The 17,218-nt window shown below is 38.1% G+C and overlaps 1 protein-coding gene across 1 annotated transcript in view; it reads left to right on the forward strand.

The window, feature by feature from the left end:
* Window positions 1-8,363, forward strand: part of LOC124266544 (integrin beta-1-like) — a 47,104-nt gene extending 38,741 nt beyond the window's left edge. The window contains exons 15-23 of the mRNA XM_046701343.1: window positions 504-659; window positions 1,218-1,360; window positions 1,945-2,102; window positions 3,093-3,202; window positions 3,718-3,810; window positions 4,822-4,948; window positions 6,035-6,148; window positions 7,267-7,433; window positions 8,253-8,363. Coding sequence (XP_046557299.1) covers window positions 504-659; window positions 1,218-1,360; window positions 1,945-2,102; window positions 3,093-3,202; window positions 3,718-3,810; window positions 4,822-4,948; window positions 6,035-6,148; window positions 7,267-7,433; window positions 8,253-8,363 — 1,179 coding nt within the window. The remainder of the gene's footprint in view (window positions 1-503; window positions 660-1,217; window positions 1,361-1,944; window positions 2,103-3,092; window positions 3,203-3,717; window positions 3,811-4,821; window positions 4,949-6,034; window positions 6,149-7,266; window positions 7,434-8,252) is intronic.
* The last annotated feature ends 8,855 nt before the right edge of the window (window positions 8,364-17,218 follow it).

Consider the following 17,218-nt stretch of genomic DNA (forward strand, 5'->3'; position numbering starts at 1 on the left):
TGTAAAACCATACTCACTCACTCACTCACTCACTCACTGTTCCCTTAATTGTTGATATGAGTATATGGTTTCAATAGTAGTTTGACTGCCATTTCACTTCTATGGTCTCGAGAGGATTCTATGTCAGTATCTGCTTGTCTTACAAGGCGATTATGTTGAGCAGGTGGTGAATCAGTCACTTTGGTGATTGTATGTCATTAAAGATATGGGCGTTTCTTCATTATGTCAATCACTGGTTTGTATGGTCCAAACTCAAACATTTACAGGCCACCATGTTATAGCTGGAATATTGCTGAGTGTTGCGTTATGCAATGAACATAGAGATATTCTGTATTCAAGTAACAGACTTTTTGATGCAAGGTTTGGTGTTTGGTGATGCCCATTGTTTGCTTTAAGATGATGCTAAGATTGTTTGTACAGTGTAGGCAGCTGTTCTTGCTTCTTTGAGTTAATGGTGATACTGTACATGTGAAATGTAAGGCTGGAGTTTGATGTATCACCAGGTGACGTTTGAGGTGGAGATCACGGTGACGGAGTGTCCACGTGACAGAAGCCGATGGAACCGGACAGTCACCATATATCCGGTGGGATTATCGGAGAAGCTAACCCTCGACCTGAGACTGATCTGTGAATGCGATTGTGAAAAACCTGGACAGGAGGTAAGGACGATATCAGTGGTGTCTTATCGATGTCGGAAGGGGTCTCGCCCATATCAGGTGGTGCCCATATCAGGTGGTGTTCTATCGTTATCGAAAGGGGTGCCCTGTCTATATCGAAGGGCCCATATCAGGTCGTGCCCTGTCTATATCAAAAGGGGTCAGCCCATAAGCCCCCATATCGAAAGGGGGTTGTGTCCAGTTGAAGTGAATGAGAAGGCATCTAACACATATCTGATGGTGTCATTTAACTTGTGCTGACTTCATGGGATTCTGTGATTTCCCTTTGTCATACAAGGCAACTGTGGATCAGATTGTAAGACAGATACTTGATCGATTGTTTCATCAAGGACATGGTTATTTGTTCATATAGATCAATCACTTGTTTCTATGGCCCAGACTTTAACGTTTACATTACAAACCATTGTTATCAAATGAGTTGATTTTGGGGAGCTCATATCGGACTCTGTGAAGATATAGGCACATACTCACTCGCTGGATTACTTACTTACTCACTCACTCACTCACTCACTCACTTTTATTCACTCTCACTTACTCCAGATTCCCTTCAGTCCGCTGTGTTCGGCCGGCAATGGAACGTACGAGTGCGGGAAATGCACATGTAACCCAGGACGATACGGAAAGAACTGCGAGTGTGACTCCAGCAAAGTCTCCAGTGAGGAGTCTGATGCCAAATGTATCAAGTAAGTTGCCATGGTTACCAGACGAAAAAAGAGACCTACTGCCTGAGTTTTAGATCCAAGTCTGTATGTGATCTGTGTCACCTGTGTTGTAGGAGTCACAGGAATTATTTTGGCTTGAGTGATATAGGCATGTTGCTGTATTATTGACATCTGCATCCACGATGATCCGTGCTCATGTGCAGTAACATTGACTTACGACAGACATAGAGCTGTTGTTCCCTCAACGGAGCCTTGGACCAGACAATTGAGTTATTATACGATCATCAAGCCTGACACCCTATCCATTTAGTTACCTCTTTCAACAAGTTTAGGTTGTTGGCAACCAATATTCTTTCCCTGGATCTCAAGGGGTTCAACAGGGGATGTAATTATTATGCTCACTTGTAGTTGCCAGGTTACAGGCTTGTTGAAGTAAAAACAGTTGTTATCTAAAGATTCGACAGTAAGGTATTATGGGACCATTTCAGTTTGGTACTGGATGTTTTTAGCATTAATGTCTCCAAATACAATATGGGTAAAATATCTGAAGCCGTGTTAATGTGACAACTCTGTCCTAATCTCGGTTGGATGTTGTCTCCTTCCAGGCCCAATTCGACAGTGCCGTGTTCAGGACGAGGCCAGTGTGTGTGTGGTGTGTGTGAGTGCTTCCCCCGCACTGCCAACTCGGCCCAGAAGTACAGTGGAACGTTCTGCGAGTGTGACAACTATTCCTGCGACTACCATGATGGGGAACTGTGTGGAGGTGAGTACTCATGCATAGTGAGGTATTGTTTCCTCTGTATACATACATAGGGGTGGTGGGGTAGCCTAGTGGTTAAAGCGTTGGCTATGGATCACCGAAGACCCGGTTCGATTCCCCACATGGGCACAATGTGTTAAGCCCATTTCTAGGTATTGTAAATGTAGATATTGCTGGAATATTGCTATAGGAGTCAGTAAAAACTAAACTCAGTCAGTCAGTCAGGATAGGATACATATATGTAGATAAGCTCTGAATACCAGGATATGATTGTAAATTAACTATGGATATGTTAAGGCTAGGATAGGCATTGTAAATGTAGATAGGCTCTGTTAATTAGGATAGGTGTAAATGTAAATGTAGATAGTAAATGTAGCTCTGTTAATTAAGATAGGATTTGTAAATGTAGATAGGCTCTGTTAATTAGGATAGGATTTGTAAATGTAGATAGGCTCTGTTAGTGAAGATAGCCATTGTAAATGTAGATAGGCTCTGTTAATTAAGATAGGTATTGTAAATGTAGATAGGCTCTGTTAATTAAGATAGGCATTGTAAATGTAGATAGGCTCTGTTAATTAGGATAGGCATTGTAAATGTAGATAGGCTCTGTTAATGAAGATAGGCATTGTAAATGTAGATAGGCTCTGTTAATTAAGATAGGCATTGTAAATGTAGATAGGCTCTGTTAATGAAGATAGGCATTGTAAATGTAGATAGGCTCTGTTAATGAAGATAGGCATTGTAAATGTAGATAGGCTCTGTTAATGAAGATAGGCATTGTACATGTAGATAGGCTCTGTTAATGAAGATATGCTGCAAAACACAGCACCTCTACTTCTATGACACACACAAGAAGATGACATGCTATAACTGATACAACAGTTGACACCTGTTTCAATGGAGACTTTGTTAAATAAGTGTTATGCAGCACCAAAGCTGCTATGATGTCATATAGTGACCCTCTATCCAAGATGATGTTTTGTTGTTCACCAGGTCCGGAGCGAGGTCGCTGTCAATGTGGCACCTGCCTCTGCAACGCCCAGTACAACGGCAGCGGTTGTGACTGCAACATGGACAAGTCAAAGTGCTTTACTGATAATGGGGTACGTGTGAATGTCTCTGCCTTTTCGGCCCGTGAAGATCTGAATTAGAATTGATCTTCAGTAACCCATGCTTGTCGTAAAAGGCAATCAGATCGGATGGTCAGGCTTGCTGACTTGGTTGACACATGTCATCGTATCCCAATTGTGTAGATCGATGCTCATGCTGTTGATCACTGGATTGTCTGGTCCAGACTAGATTATTTACAGACCGCTGCCATTTAGCTGGAATATTGCTGAGTGCGGCATAAAACTAAACTCTCTCACTCACTGTATCCTTCCCATCACATACCTGGAACAATGGGAATGGTGGGGATCGAAGGCCAGAGTTCATTTCCCCTTATGTAATCCTTACTGCCAGTCCAGTTAGGGTTAAATTTCACTTATCTGGCGCATCTTTAACTGGTAAATGTTTGGCAATTTCTTGCAAAATAAAACACTGAGGTCATGTTCTTGACAATGACACACAACGACACCCCATGTTCACACAATGGCAATTTGTTCTGCGTTTGTTTCAGCTGGAATGTAACAATCACGGTAAATGTGTCTGCGGCAAGTGCGAGTGTAACAAGACGGAGAGATACATCGGACCTACCTGTGAAGAGTGCCCAGTGAGTATTAGGACTGCAATGAATCCACTATTTGGCAAATATGATACATATCATGAATACTGTGTAACGGATACTATAAGTTGTTCACTGGTAACGAGGGGGGCATGGGTTGATGTACCCTCAATCAACAAACATCGAGGGTACATCAACCCATGGGCCCCGAGGGACCAGTGAACAATGTATTTATCTTACTGAACACCTTAATGTTAATTATGAATTGTTTGAAGCACAGGTACAAATCTTTTTGTAGCCATTGCTAGATTTTGCTGACAAGAAAAAAAACAGATTTAGAGTTATCTCCCTTCCATCGATTTGCATTCGTAAAACATCGGTAACTTCCGTACATCATACGTGATTCAATGTTATTTGAGATAAAGAATTACTACCACAAAGTACCAACTGAGTTGCCATTGAAAGCGAGGTACACTGAAATGTTACTCGCTTGTAAGCAGGGTACATTGAAAATAATAGAAGAGCGCTCAGCCAATCAGAAAGCGACATTTATGTGTGAGGTAAGGTAAAGTAACATGTCAGAGCTTGATGTATTATTGATGAGATTTGGTGAAACAGTAACAAACTAAATTCTTTTACATGGTTAATTTAGCACGACAGTGACCAGTGACCACGTCACTGTCAAAGTGTTGACTAATATTCTGTCTGACTTAGATATATTCTGTTTTCCATACATCATTTTGATAATAACGGCCAAGTTCACTTTAAAGGATTCCATTTTTAAACAATCATGAATATTTTATTGTAGTGTTTGCAAATAATGAATTGAATTCGTGTAGGGATACGGTTTGATTCATCGAATATGTGAATGAATCATAACAACCCCAGTGAGTCCATGTATTCCCTAGTTACTTTTAGTCCAGAGCCCATATACCTGTATTCAAAGTGCCCAGAGCAAGAGTGAACAAATATAAGCATGAATGGTCAAAGGATCACAATATCAGGATGCTGGACACTGGTCTGTATCCCGGTACATTACGATGTGTTGTGTGTTTGTAGACCTGCCCCGGGAAGTGTCTTGAACAGAAGGAGTGTGTGCAGTGCTACGCCTTCAAAACCGGACCCAAGACTTCGCAGCAGTGCAGAAGAGAGTGTAAAAACATTGTCGTTAAGGATGAAATAAGGGGTGAGTGATAAGGTTGTTAGAGACGATTAAGATGTCCGCCATTTTTCAAGTTTGTGGATTGTATATGTGTTTCTTAGCCTTTTTTGAGACATCAACAAAGCTAAATTCACTCAAAAAATTTCCTGAAAAAGTGCCAGAGATATAGGGCTTGACATTGGCAAGTATGTTTCCTTGAATCATGGCTTGTCAGGTTAGATTTGGGTGTTTGGCTTCGGTGGTTATGGGGTTGCTGGGGTAGCCAAGTGGTTAAAGTGTTTGCTTGTCATGCTGAAGACTGGGTTCAATTCCCAACATATGTACAGTGTGTGAAGTACATTTCTGGTGTCCCCCGCCGTGAAATATCTGAAAGAAGCATAAAACCATACTTAGTGGTTATGCAGAAACATTTGAACAGCTTTTGTTGTCTATATATTAAGTTACCCGTCGAGACCTGGGTTAGAACTGGTCTTCAGCAATCCATACTTATCGTAACAGGCAACTAACTTGATTGAGCTCGCTGACTTGGTTGACATGTCTTCGTGTCCAAATTGCTTATGTCAGTGTGCATGCTGTTGATCACTGGATTGCCTGGTCCAAACTTGATTGTTTACAGACCGCCACCATATAGCTGGAATATTGCTGCAAACAAACAAACTAATCTATATTCAAGTTGTTGACTGCATGTACAGGTAAGCACTACTGTACAGGTGAGCACTGACCCGTGAAGATCCGGGGTAGAATAGGTCTTCAGCAACCCATGTGCTTGCCATAACAAGGCGACTATCTTGTCGTAAGAGGCGACTAACGGGATCGGGTGGTCAGTTTCGCTGACTTGGTTGACAAATGTCATCGGTTCCCAATTGCGCAGATCGATGCTCATGCTGTTGATCACTGGATTGTCTGGTCCAGACTCGATTATTTACAGACCGCCGCCATATAGCTGGAATATTGCTGAGTGCGGCGTAAAACTAAACTCACTCACTCACTCACTCACTACAGGTAAGCACTACTGTACAGGTGAGCACTGCTGTACAGTGGCACTATTTTTAGATATATTGATGATGTTGAGGCTGACCATGATGTTACTGATGTTGACTGTTGCTACAGAATCAGACGGTGTGCGGAAATGCCAGTACAGAGACGAGGATGAATGTCACTTTTACTTCACGTATGAGTATGACTCGGACGGAGAGCTGCACATCACAGTCCAGAGAACTAAAGGTCAGTTTAAATATTATGCATTTATAACGTAATGGGCAGATTTCTTGGCAGGGTAAACCCAACAGACAACAGTATCCGTTGGGGATCATATTGATAGAGATGCAAGTATGAAGGGTGAGGCAGGTACCAATTTCAGTATTTACAAACAAACATGGCGTCACCCTTGCCAACTGAATCAGAATTTACCATCATGAATGTGGAGTAACTGCTGAGATAATTGTTATCAATTATCAAATCAATGACCTAAGATGATGAAACTTGTGTGACTCAGTCGCAGATGAGATGTCATAGAAATTTGAGCAACTTTGGAGATATGAATTGCGAAACAATATATTGAGACCAGTAGCCCAGCAGGATCACTTTATAAATCTGTACTTATAGACCACTGCATTTTTGGGCCAAGATTAGCACTTATTAGGATACCCCTGGAAAGGTGTGTGCTAATTAGAAACAGGTTTAAAATCACCCAAAACAGAACAGGTATTGCCATGTGTTGCAAACACCATCTTACACTCTCGTCAATGATGAATATTGATTGCTTCAATCTTATATGATTTAGAATAGCAATTCGAAAGATTGAATTAGGGGAAGGGATGGGTTGAGCGCTCTGCGTGCCATTATTTCTGCTGGCCGGTGCTAAATTCATCGAACATGGTAGTTCGGTTTAGCAACAAAAGAGGGATATTCGTAAAACTTGTAAGTGAATGAAACCATGTCCACCCTGTATTTTGAATTGCTGTTCATTACGTCAATCACTTGATTTTCTGATCCGGACTTGATTATTTACAGACCGATGTGTTATAGCCGGAGTGTAGCATTATATCACAATGAGAATATAAGTTACCAAGGAATATCACTTGAAGTAAAAAACAATCATGACAATCATGTCTGATACATGGATTATCTCCCTTGACAGACGCACTCTCTCTGTTTCGGGGCAGTGGGGTAGCTGAGTGGTTAAAGCGTTCACTCGTCATGCAGAAGACCTGGGTTGAATTCCCAACATGGATACATTGTGTGAACCCCATTTTGGTGTCCTATTTCTGTGATATTGCTGGAATGCTGCTAAAAGCGGCGTAAGACCATCCTCACTCACTCACTCTCTCTCTCTGTTTCAGTGTGTCCCGAGTCCGTGAATGTCTTAGCCATTGTCGGTGGTGTTGTGGGTGGTATTGTTGCTGTGGGTCTTGCTCTGCTCTTGATATGGAAAATGTTGACAATCATTCACGATCGGAGAGAATTTGCCAAGTTTGAGAAGGAACGACAGAATGCTAAGTGGGACACGGTAAGTGCTACTGACTTAGCATAGTTCTGTCGTCAGTTTCACCATCACTTATCCTTCCTGTCATTAAAGGGCTGTGACCTACTGAGTCCAATTTACAATGCAAAGAATAGCTGACCAATCAAATTAGACTCAGGAAATATCTGTGTAAAGTAAGATCATAAAACACTTTTGAGATCCACATTCCCAGCCTTGCTACCTCTTCACAACCTAACCAGATCTCCTATCAACTTGTACCAAACATTCTGTCACCTACCATAACTTACAAAGGATTCCTTTGTCAAAGAAACAAGCACTTAGGTTAAGGGGAGATAACTTTACATACCAGCAGTGCTATAGTGTCTGATAGCATTTTCGTTTATCACTGCAGGTGCTGTTATGTAGTGTTATCCCGCTTAACCTTAGTGCTTGCTTCTACTAAAGAATCCTTTCAAACATCGTGTAATGTGAGCTTTTACGGAGATAATGAAGTCGCCTGAATATCCCCCTCGCACTGCTGATAAAGAATTGTCTACAGTCAGTGACAGCAATGGGATTTTTGGCAACATAGTGCAGTCAGTATTTTGATGGTGACCTGATTAATTCACTTGGTTGCCCCTGGTTTCGGTAGTGAAAAAACGTTTAATCGTAGCTGGGAGGCGCTAACCTATGGGTAATAATGAACTTTGGAAAGTCTTTTTTTTCATTTCTTGATTTTACAGGGTCGGTAAACCAAGGAATTAAAAAACCTAAAAAAATATTGCTCATTCCTTACTCATTTCAAATGAAGCCAAAATCACCTGAAGCAGACGATGCTTTTATCCCCTATTTTGCGTGTTTCAGGGCTTGCAGAATCCCATCTACAAACAAGCGACATCGACTTTCAAGAACCCAATGTATGTATGGACGGCAATGATCACTGCAGAGATGTTTCTTACTCCCAAATCTTCGTGATGGTAGTGATTGCCATCTTAGTTTTCCATCGAGGCGTCAATCAGACAAAATTTTATGTGCTTTCTGGTTGTACTAACCGATACCAGAAGATACCAGTTTAGGCATTTTTTATTTGAGAAATGTTCATAAAAAGAAATATATTTTATGGTAACCAATGGTCAACTATTACCTTGGAAAAAAAATTCATTTATTGATGGAAGGAAACTTCGACAAAATATTAGTCACAAAACATATGTATGTTACTGGTGAAACTTTAAAAAAATGTTAATTTATTGTTTTGTTGCCATGACAGCCTTTATTCCATCCGTTGTCATGGATATAGAGTTATATAATGAGTGCCTTTAGGGAGATGATGATTAAATTACTCCACACAAAACTGGACTTCATAGATCGCGGTAGATATGGGTAGATACAGCGGCAGATTTGCGTATACATCAGGGAAGAATGTAGAGAATGAAGGGTGGGAACTCTGAAATCAGGGTAGGACACTTTGATATCAGGGTAGGACCATTTGAAATCAGTGTAGGACTGTTTGATACCAGGGTGGGACCATTTGAAATCAGGTAGGACTGTTTGAAATCAGGGTAGGGCTGTTTGATATCAGGGTAGGACCCTTTGCTATCATGGTGGGACCATTCGATATCAGGGGTAGGACTATTTGATATCAAGGTAGGACTGTTTGATATCAGAGTAAAACCATTTGATATCAGGGTAAGACAGTTTGATATCAGGGTAGGACTATCTGATAAGCTGGGACCCTTTAATATCAGGTTGGACAACATATTAAGAGAGTCAGACATTTTGAAGTGTGGGAAAGACATTCAGATATAAGTATAAAATCTTATGTGGAGGAACAAGTTGATTACATTGAATGTTAAATGTGTTATGATTGATTCAGAGATCAATGTTGGTATAAATAATTTCTTACAGGAGGAATCTGTGTCTATGGAGTTCAGTTTTGGGTGCAACGATACACTCAAAAGTCCAGTAGCATGTAGTGTGTAGAAATCTTCATCTTCCAGTCAAGTTGTCCACATTGTAAATACTATGTTCATCATGTCTTGTGTCCATGGCAACCGTTAGTCATATACAGTGCAGTGGGTGGATACAATGCATGTCATAAACTGGCTTGACAAATGGATAGGAAATGTCCTTTTCAGAGCAAATTATGTAATCTTTATATACATATATCTTTCGTATGGATTAGAATAGAATTTGTCATTAGAATTCATAGTGATTCTGTATCTAGGGCCCCCATGGCAGTCAAGACAGGGGTCGATTTAAGGAAATGAAACCTACTTGCACCCAGTGCAACCTAAGGCAATAACCTTGTTGCACCAAATGAAAACAGGTTTCACCTGCACCTGCAATATACAATCTCATATAATGCTTGAGTTTTGGTAAAGACGGTTTAGAACAGTATTATAACAAAATAATTCTGTAGTTATCTTACTTCCTAAACTTTCACTGTTCCTAGTCAGTTCCTCATCATTTTGTTTTCCAGCTGAAGTCTGTGTTCTTTGAACACTAAATATTAACCTGCTCTGTGTGCAAGTTGATGTACATAAGAGGTTGCATTTAGCAGTTTCAGGATGCACAAGTGCAAGTTCTAAATGCTTAAATCGAGCCCTGCAAGATGAATGCTCTATGCACCCTCTGAAACTGCCAGTTAGATGTATGTGTTTTATCTGCTGTATCTGCGTTGTTGCCATGGTAACATGGTCACATGACATGTTGGAGGAAGACATTATTGTATATATTGACCAGTATGTTGTAACATGTAGCGCTCTGTCTCCTGGCTGTTTATATATGTTCTGATCTCTTTCTTCAGGAAATCCAGTTGAATCAAAATTTGTGCATTATAGCTAGTCATGTTTATGCCTGTCTTTTGCAAACATATACATTCAGTCCCATATTTATAATCATCTATGCTGCATAGCTTTCATATATTTTCTACATCAATGGATGTGATCAATAGTCAACAAGAAATACGTGTTCACCACAGGCAAAAGTGATTTTGTCACTACTATGACCTGTCACTGTTTAAGAGACACTGCAAGATTTGGTCTGGAAGAAATTGTACACGTCATAATAGCTGAACAATTCACATGTTGAGTAGCCTTGTGGGTAATGCATTCAGTCATCATGCTGAAGACCCGGGTTTGATTCCCCACATGCGTAAAATATGTGAAGCCCATTTCTGGTGTCCCTTGCTGTGATATTGCTTGAATATTGCTAAAAGCGGCGTAGAACTAAACTCACTCAGAAACACTTCCTGGTTCTCAAAACAATCTGTTGTATGAGTCAAGGTGCTTAAACTCTATTCTCTTTTGACTGGCACTCTTGAAGTTGGGAAGTTAAAACGAAAACATGCAAATTGATGGATACCAACTTCTGATTTAGTTGTATTAGTGATATTATTGTGAAGATTCTTACGCTAATGTGTGAAGCCCATTTCTGGTGTCCCCATGCATTGATGTTGCTGGAATAAAAAAGCGTAAAACCAAACTCAGTCAGTCTTACACCGTTATGAAGCTGGAATTGCAGCTTGATTTAAAATCTACATGGAAATGGTCATGTCATTGCGTACAGTAGGGATGGTAGTCGTTATATGACATGCCAGGCTAATATCTAGAGTGGAATCACCCTTTAAATGTAAATTTGATCTTGTGTTAAATCTTGCAGTGACTCTTAAATGCATACACAATCATGTACCATAATATCTAGTCAACTTTACCAACTATGTGATCATTGAATGCCTGGTTTTAAAACTTCCGTGTACTGTTTTCCTTTAAATAGTTCTGCTTTTTTTCCAATTGTTCTTCTGTCTCAAGAACAAGTTTGTTTCATTAATTTATTGTAGCTTATTGCACTTTGTACACAGTATAGAGGCCATGTGTATGTTCAATCTGCCATAGCTTGTATTACCTCCAGAGAGGACAGAGACCAAAGTTGCTGATTATTCATAGGGCTTCCAGTCTGTAATACCAGTGTATAAAATAGTTTTGAAACATGGCCTGTCCAAGGACTGGGTGTCCAATAAGTGACCAGTCCTGAACAAACAGCCAGTTCCAAAAACTCAAACAATAAGAAGATCAACAAATGTTGAAACGAAAACCAGAAATAAAATGATGTTCAACACTAAGTTCAAACCAAGTTAAATTAATTTTGAAATACTTCTCCAGACCAAAGGACGGCCTTACTTATTTAATAGACCGCCCTTCTCATAATGGCATGTCAAGGACGGTGGGACGGGCTATATTTTATACAGTGGTAGTACCCTTCCCATAGGCTTGCATTTATAGCTTTACAATGCCATACCTACAATGAAAACATTTAATTATTCATAAGAAGCTGACATTGTGTTGTACATGAATGTACATTGTGTTGAATTTTGTTCCAGTTATGTATCTGTATTGTGTAGATGCACTGGGTGTGATTACAGTTTTGAATTTTGACTCCCAGTCTCGAACTGGTTTGAATATTTATCATAATTACCATAATCTTTTATATTGAAGTGACACCTGTGGTGAAAGGTAGATACAATGATAGTCTGATACCCACTAGTTTTGGTGCCAACATGTTCAAAATGGAATGAATTTTTAAATAATTTAAGCAAGTGAAAAATTGTTTGGAACTGTTGGTATTTGGATATGGGATCATTTTCAGTCTGAAGAATTAGAGTAAAGGACGGGATTATTTTTTTATGTCAATATACTGAACAAAAATTATGTATCAGGAATATATACTCTTTAAAAAAAGTAGGGGAACTTCATTCTTAATTTTACGATTGAAAAATTGGGAGATAAATTGAGTCAAGTCAACGTTGATGTGAGAACAATGAATGTTTTGACTTTTGAGAGTGCATCACCACTTGCACTTCCTTATGACCATAGTTGTTTGTACAGTAATATTCTTGCAAGATGATTGGTGATATTTGCTTGTGTACGATTTTCATTATCAACCAAAAAACCCTGGCTAGAAACAAACACTAACAACTGTGTGATGCAAGATGATTGTCAAAATTAATGGTCTACAGTGATTTATCGACCTTCATGAAAACCGCCAAAGTCCAGACTGACACCCCATGCATGTGTATGGGGCTACTGTACTGTGCATGTACATCCCATGTGTTGTGTTTAAGGGTGGTGATGAAGAAGAATGGAGGAGTATTCTTAAGATGTCTGTCTTTGAAAAGCTTTATGAGCCTGGTTAACGCTTTATACTTCTATACCCAAACATAGGAGGTCATAATGTACCCTACTTTTTTGAAAGAGTATATTTTAAGAGATGTTTGATGTTTTATCTTGAAGACTGAAAATATCCCCCAGAATATCCATGGTCCTTTTCAGGTGTTAATTACATGGATGAATTTTTTTTTCCCACAATGGTTTGTCTAGTCTGTTCGCTTTGTTTACTCCAGGTTTCTTTGTGACTGAGAAATAGATTTGGTTGTGAGTTATTGTGTATCTTTCTACATCAAGACATGTACACCTACTTAAGTGTTTTCTGCAGTTACCAAAGATTCTATGTATTATTTTAATTTGTAACTTTTTGAAAGATTTTTAACGGTGCCAATTAGACAAAGTGAATTAGATTTGCACTTCTAGTCCCAGCGTTAATTGAAATATGTGTGAAACTCTGTAAAATGATAATTGCATCTGTGTTAATATCTGCCTGGTTAAGTTCTGTTTTGTTCCAAACTACCTTTTGGGTTGTCATGTGGCAATCAGACGAAGTCAGATGGTCAAACCACATGACTCGGCTACATTGTGTACTCTACATGATCTGGATCCTTATCGCAATCCTTATTTGTATATGTGTTTTCATCTCCAAGAGATCAGAAAAAATATGTAAAAATTAATAAAACCCAAACTTTTTCAGCACTAATTGTGTAAGTATTTTTAGATTTAGATCACATGGTAATTGTCTTTAAATTGATTAGTGTTGTTGATTGTGTCATGAAATGCTCTTTTTCAGAAACACCTGGATTTTTTTGAGTTGCAGTGAGTATGTTTTTTAGGGCATGTTTCAGATAAGAAAAGATAATATTGTTTCACATCATATGAAAATTCAAGGCTGATTGGAGATGGGAAACACAGAACAACCTAATATTCATTTCTGGATTGTCGGGTGGAGATTCTTTCATTTACAGTACACTGGAATATTGCTGAGTCGGCATGAATCAAAAAGCAAATACACAAATCTGGTCCGTCTTTTTTCTGTGTGGGTTGGTCACAATGTGATGATTTTTTTTGCCAAAGTTGAAACATTGAAATAACTACTGCCAGTATACAGTTTAGTTGAGCTTATCCTATATTCTTGTACAGTTCTTCTCTGCATGTAGACCACTGTTGTGTGTGAGATCCCATCTGCTGAATATTCGGGTCAGCCAGTCTGTGTCAAACCTTATTAATTTTCAGTACAAGTGTGCAAAGCGTTCAGACAAGATATTTCTGTATCTTGAGGAGGATTATGACTAAGGAGATATGTCAGAAGGAAACAATGCTGTTATATTGTGTATATTTTCACATCTTCTTGTTCATGAACTCCATGGCTTCTGACCCAAGTGCATTTTGTTTTTACGAGTATATTTTAATTTCTTTTTATTATTGAAATCCAGTATTTCAAGGACTGTAAAAACAGCAAATAATTGTATTTGAATATGTTGTGTGGTGAATAGTATGTAAGCTAAAGATGCAAAAGAGCAAAAAACATTTTCCTCAGTATTATTTTAATTAGTTTTGATTCTAAAATCAAATTTTGATTTCTAAAGTACATTAATAAACAACGAATAACTGCATTTGAATATATGTTTTGTGAGGTGAACAGTATGTAAGCTAAAAAGCTACGTGGTGAAAAACAAATCGTCTACAGCATTATTATGATTATTTTGATTGAATGTCCTGTAATAAACAGCAAATAATTGCATTTTAATATGTTGTGAAGTGAATAGTATGTAAGCTACTGCGGTAAAACAGCTACTGAATAAGATTGTCTTAACATTATTTTAATTATCTATATTCAGTCCAACATTTCAAGTGCTGTCCTCACTCATCTGTTGATCTTGTTTATGTTGAGCAGGGCATTTGACTTCCTCCAGGAATCTCATTTTGCATGTGTGCCTGACAGGTGCATGCCATTAATCGACAACTCGTTTTGCATGACCCTGAGCAATCAACGTATTGAGCAATTAGTACTGTTGTGTCAGAGAGGGTATCATTTAATATCTATACATAGCGTATGTGAGTGGTGTGGCCCAGGGTATTTCCCACACATTACCGTATTTAGTGTAATTAAGCATGATGGGCATAGCATTTTGAGTAGGCCATCACCTTTTTAAAATTACCTCAACAACAGTTTTTTAAGCATGCTAAGCACTTGATATTACGCTAATCTATTAAAATAACTTCACTACAGGAGGAGAGAAAATTGATACTTTTTATCATAAGGAGGATTTATAATTTTCACAACATGCATGACATTTATGATGTTGTGTAATGTAGTTCGGTATAGGGTAGTCGTGAATCACCAGTTCTAACCATACACCATACACCATAGTGCTAAAATGTTTTCACTTAAATATTGCTAATACTGGAACAACACTACTTATGCTTTATATGGGAACTGACTCAAACTTGATATTATTAATTATTTCGTTTTATTACATGCTTTTTCTTTCAGTGTATTAGCCAAACTGTGGTTACTTTAGCTGTTTGAATTTTGTTTAAGAAGGCAGAGCCTGTTTACTTAATAATCAAAGTATTTGTGTAAAGCCATGCCTATTTAGCATGTTTTGTATTTTTATATGTCATGTCTATATGCCAGCTTGCTATATATGGTGGCGAAGGTACATACGCTGAGTCAGCAGGTTTATACTGTATCTGTATATGAAGTCACTGCAAGGGAACGCCACCCCCAAGCTGTCTGAATATTCTGGACGTTGTTAGGCTAAAACTATGCAATGGAACTACGAACTGTCGCGAGCTGCTGAAGTGCCTGGTACAAGTATGTGGCTTCCTAACCTCTGTCATGGTTATGAATGTTGTAAACGGTCTGTATAGTTTTTTAAGTGGGATCTAGAAGATGGTATGATGGAGAGGAACACCTTTTATGGATAGACAACTTCTTTGTTGCAATAGATGCAATAGGTGTAGATGTTAACACTGATATCAAGCTCAAACTAAACTCAAACTCATTTATTCTCAAAGAAAACCATTCTTGGTGGTGCAAGTGAAACTGTATTAAGCATTTACAATACATGAAGGCAAGATCATCATTTGCTTGATAACGTTGGCATCTATACAGAAACGTCGTATCTATTGCAATAAAGAAGTTGGCTATCCATAAAAAGTGTTCCTCTTGGTCTGTAAACTGCATCCAATTATTATGGTCCCATCAGCTAACTCTGACGAATGTATTTTTGGCTCAGTCTTGAATGTTTTGAAGTTTTTGTTGATTAACGTAATGATTGATTTTATTTTTTTTTAAATGTCAGTTAAATATTAAAAACTTAAAATTTTGCTTATCCAAAGTGAAATTTTTTCTAATGGTGTTAATTCACTTCTAATTACATGAATTGAGAAGCGTAATTTCTCTCAAAAGTTTGGTGTTGCAACAGCCTGATTTATCAGTGCTGTAAGTAGTGTTTAGAATGTTTGCTTCATTACCATTGTATCAAGTCCTTCGTACCAAAAATTCAGCACACACAAAAGCATAATTGTTATATTATTATAACTTCATAGACATTAATGGCCTTTTACATACTTAGAAAGTGTTAGTTAGTCATGACAGTTGTGTATTTGTGAGACTGTTTAACCAAATAGTATCTACATGTAATTTGGAATGAAAATATACAGTATGTACATATAACATTATCATTATGATGTAAAAATATGTTCATCTAGATAGAAATGTTTTATCTCGTATTGACAATTTAGCTATTAATATTTCATGATTTTTGTAACTAAAACACAGTCATACATTAAAAAAAGATCTGTGTCAGGTCACAACAAATTTCATGCTTGTTTGTTAAATGTTCTTTGCGTAAACTGAGAAACTTCTAAGTGTAATGGAGAGTAGGAATATTTTGTTTCTGGCATGTTAAATGTGGTCCTGGTATGTAGAAAACAAAGCAGTTTGTTCTGGAACAACATTGATGGCTTTGTGGTGAAAGAAGATTGAACTTCAGAACTGCTCTAAAATGATCTAAAAATATTCCTGTTTCTCTTTTTGTTACTTAGTAGTTTTCCTTACAAGTTTCTTCTTAAATGCCACACTATGAAAAATATTTCAAAACATTTTAAAATGACTGCTCAACAGTATTGAATTCTGTGAAGGATAAACAGGGTTATTTTTATATTAATTTTTCAAAGTTGATATTACTCTCAATTGGAAATAATCTTAAAATGGAAGAAAATAGTCAAAATTCATATTCATTATTGACCTTTTTGTCAGCTGATGTGTAAAGTTATACAAACATTAAAGAATATTCCTCAAAGTGACTTTAGCACTAAAGTGATCGTAACTAAGATACTTAACCTTAGTGCTAGGATCATTGTTGACCCAGGCACTGAAGTTCTGAGAAGGGGATGCTTATAAGTAATGTCTTAAACTATCACAGCAATCAAGAGAACCTCTCAGTCAACACTTTCAGAACTGGTACTTACTAGCTAATGATTATTGAAAGAGCATAAGCAGTTGATGTGAAAACATATACTACCCATCAAGTGCAAAAGTTCAATAGTGTAAATGTAGCCACTTACTTCAGTCAACTGTTCTAAACTAGATTTTACTAAATATTCCATACTGTTCAAAGCTACTGTTTACACATGAACTGATGTATTGTAAAACAA

Source organism: Haliotis rubra, unplaced genomic scaffold (genome assembly GCF_003918875.1).
Source record: "Haliotis rubra isolate DU_JTF1 unplaced genomic scaffold, ASM391887v1 Scf1263, whole genome shotgun sequence".
NCBI classification, from domain to species: domain Eukaryota; kingdom Metazoa; phylum Mollusca; class Gastropoda; order Lepetellida; family Haliotidae; genus Haliotis; species Haliotis rubra.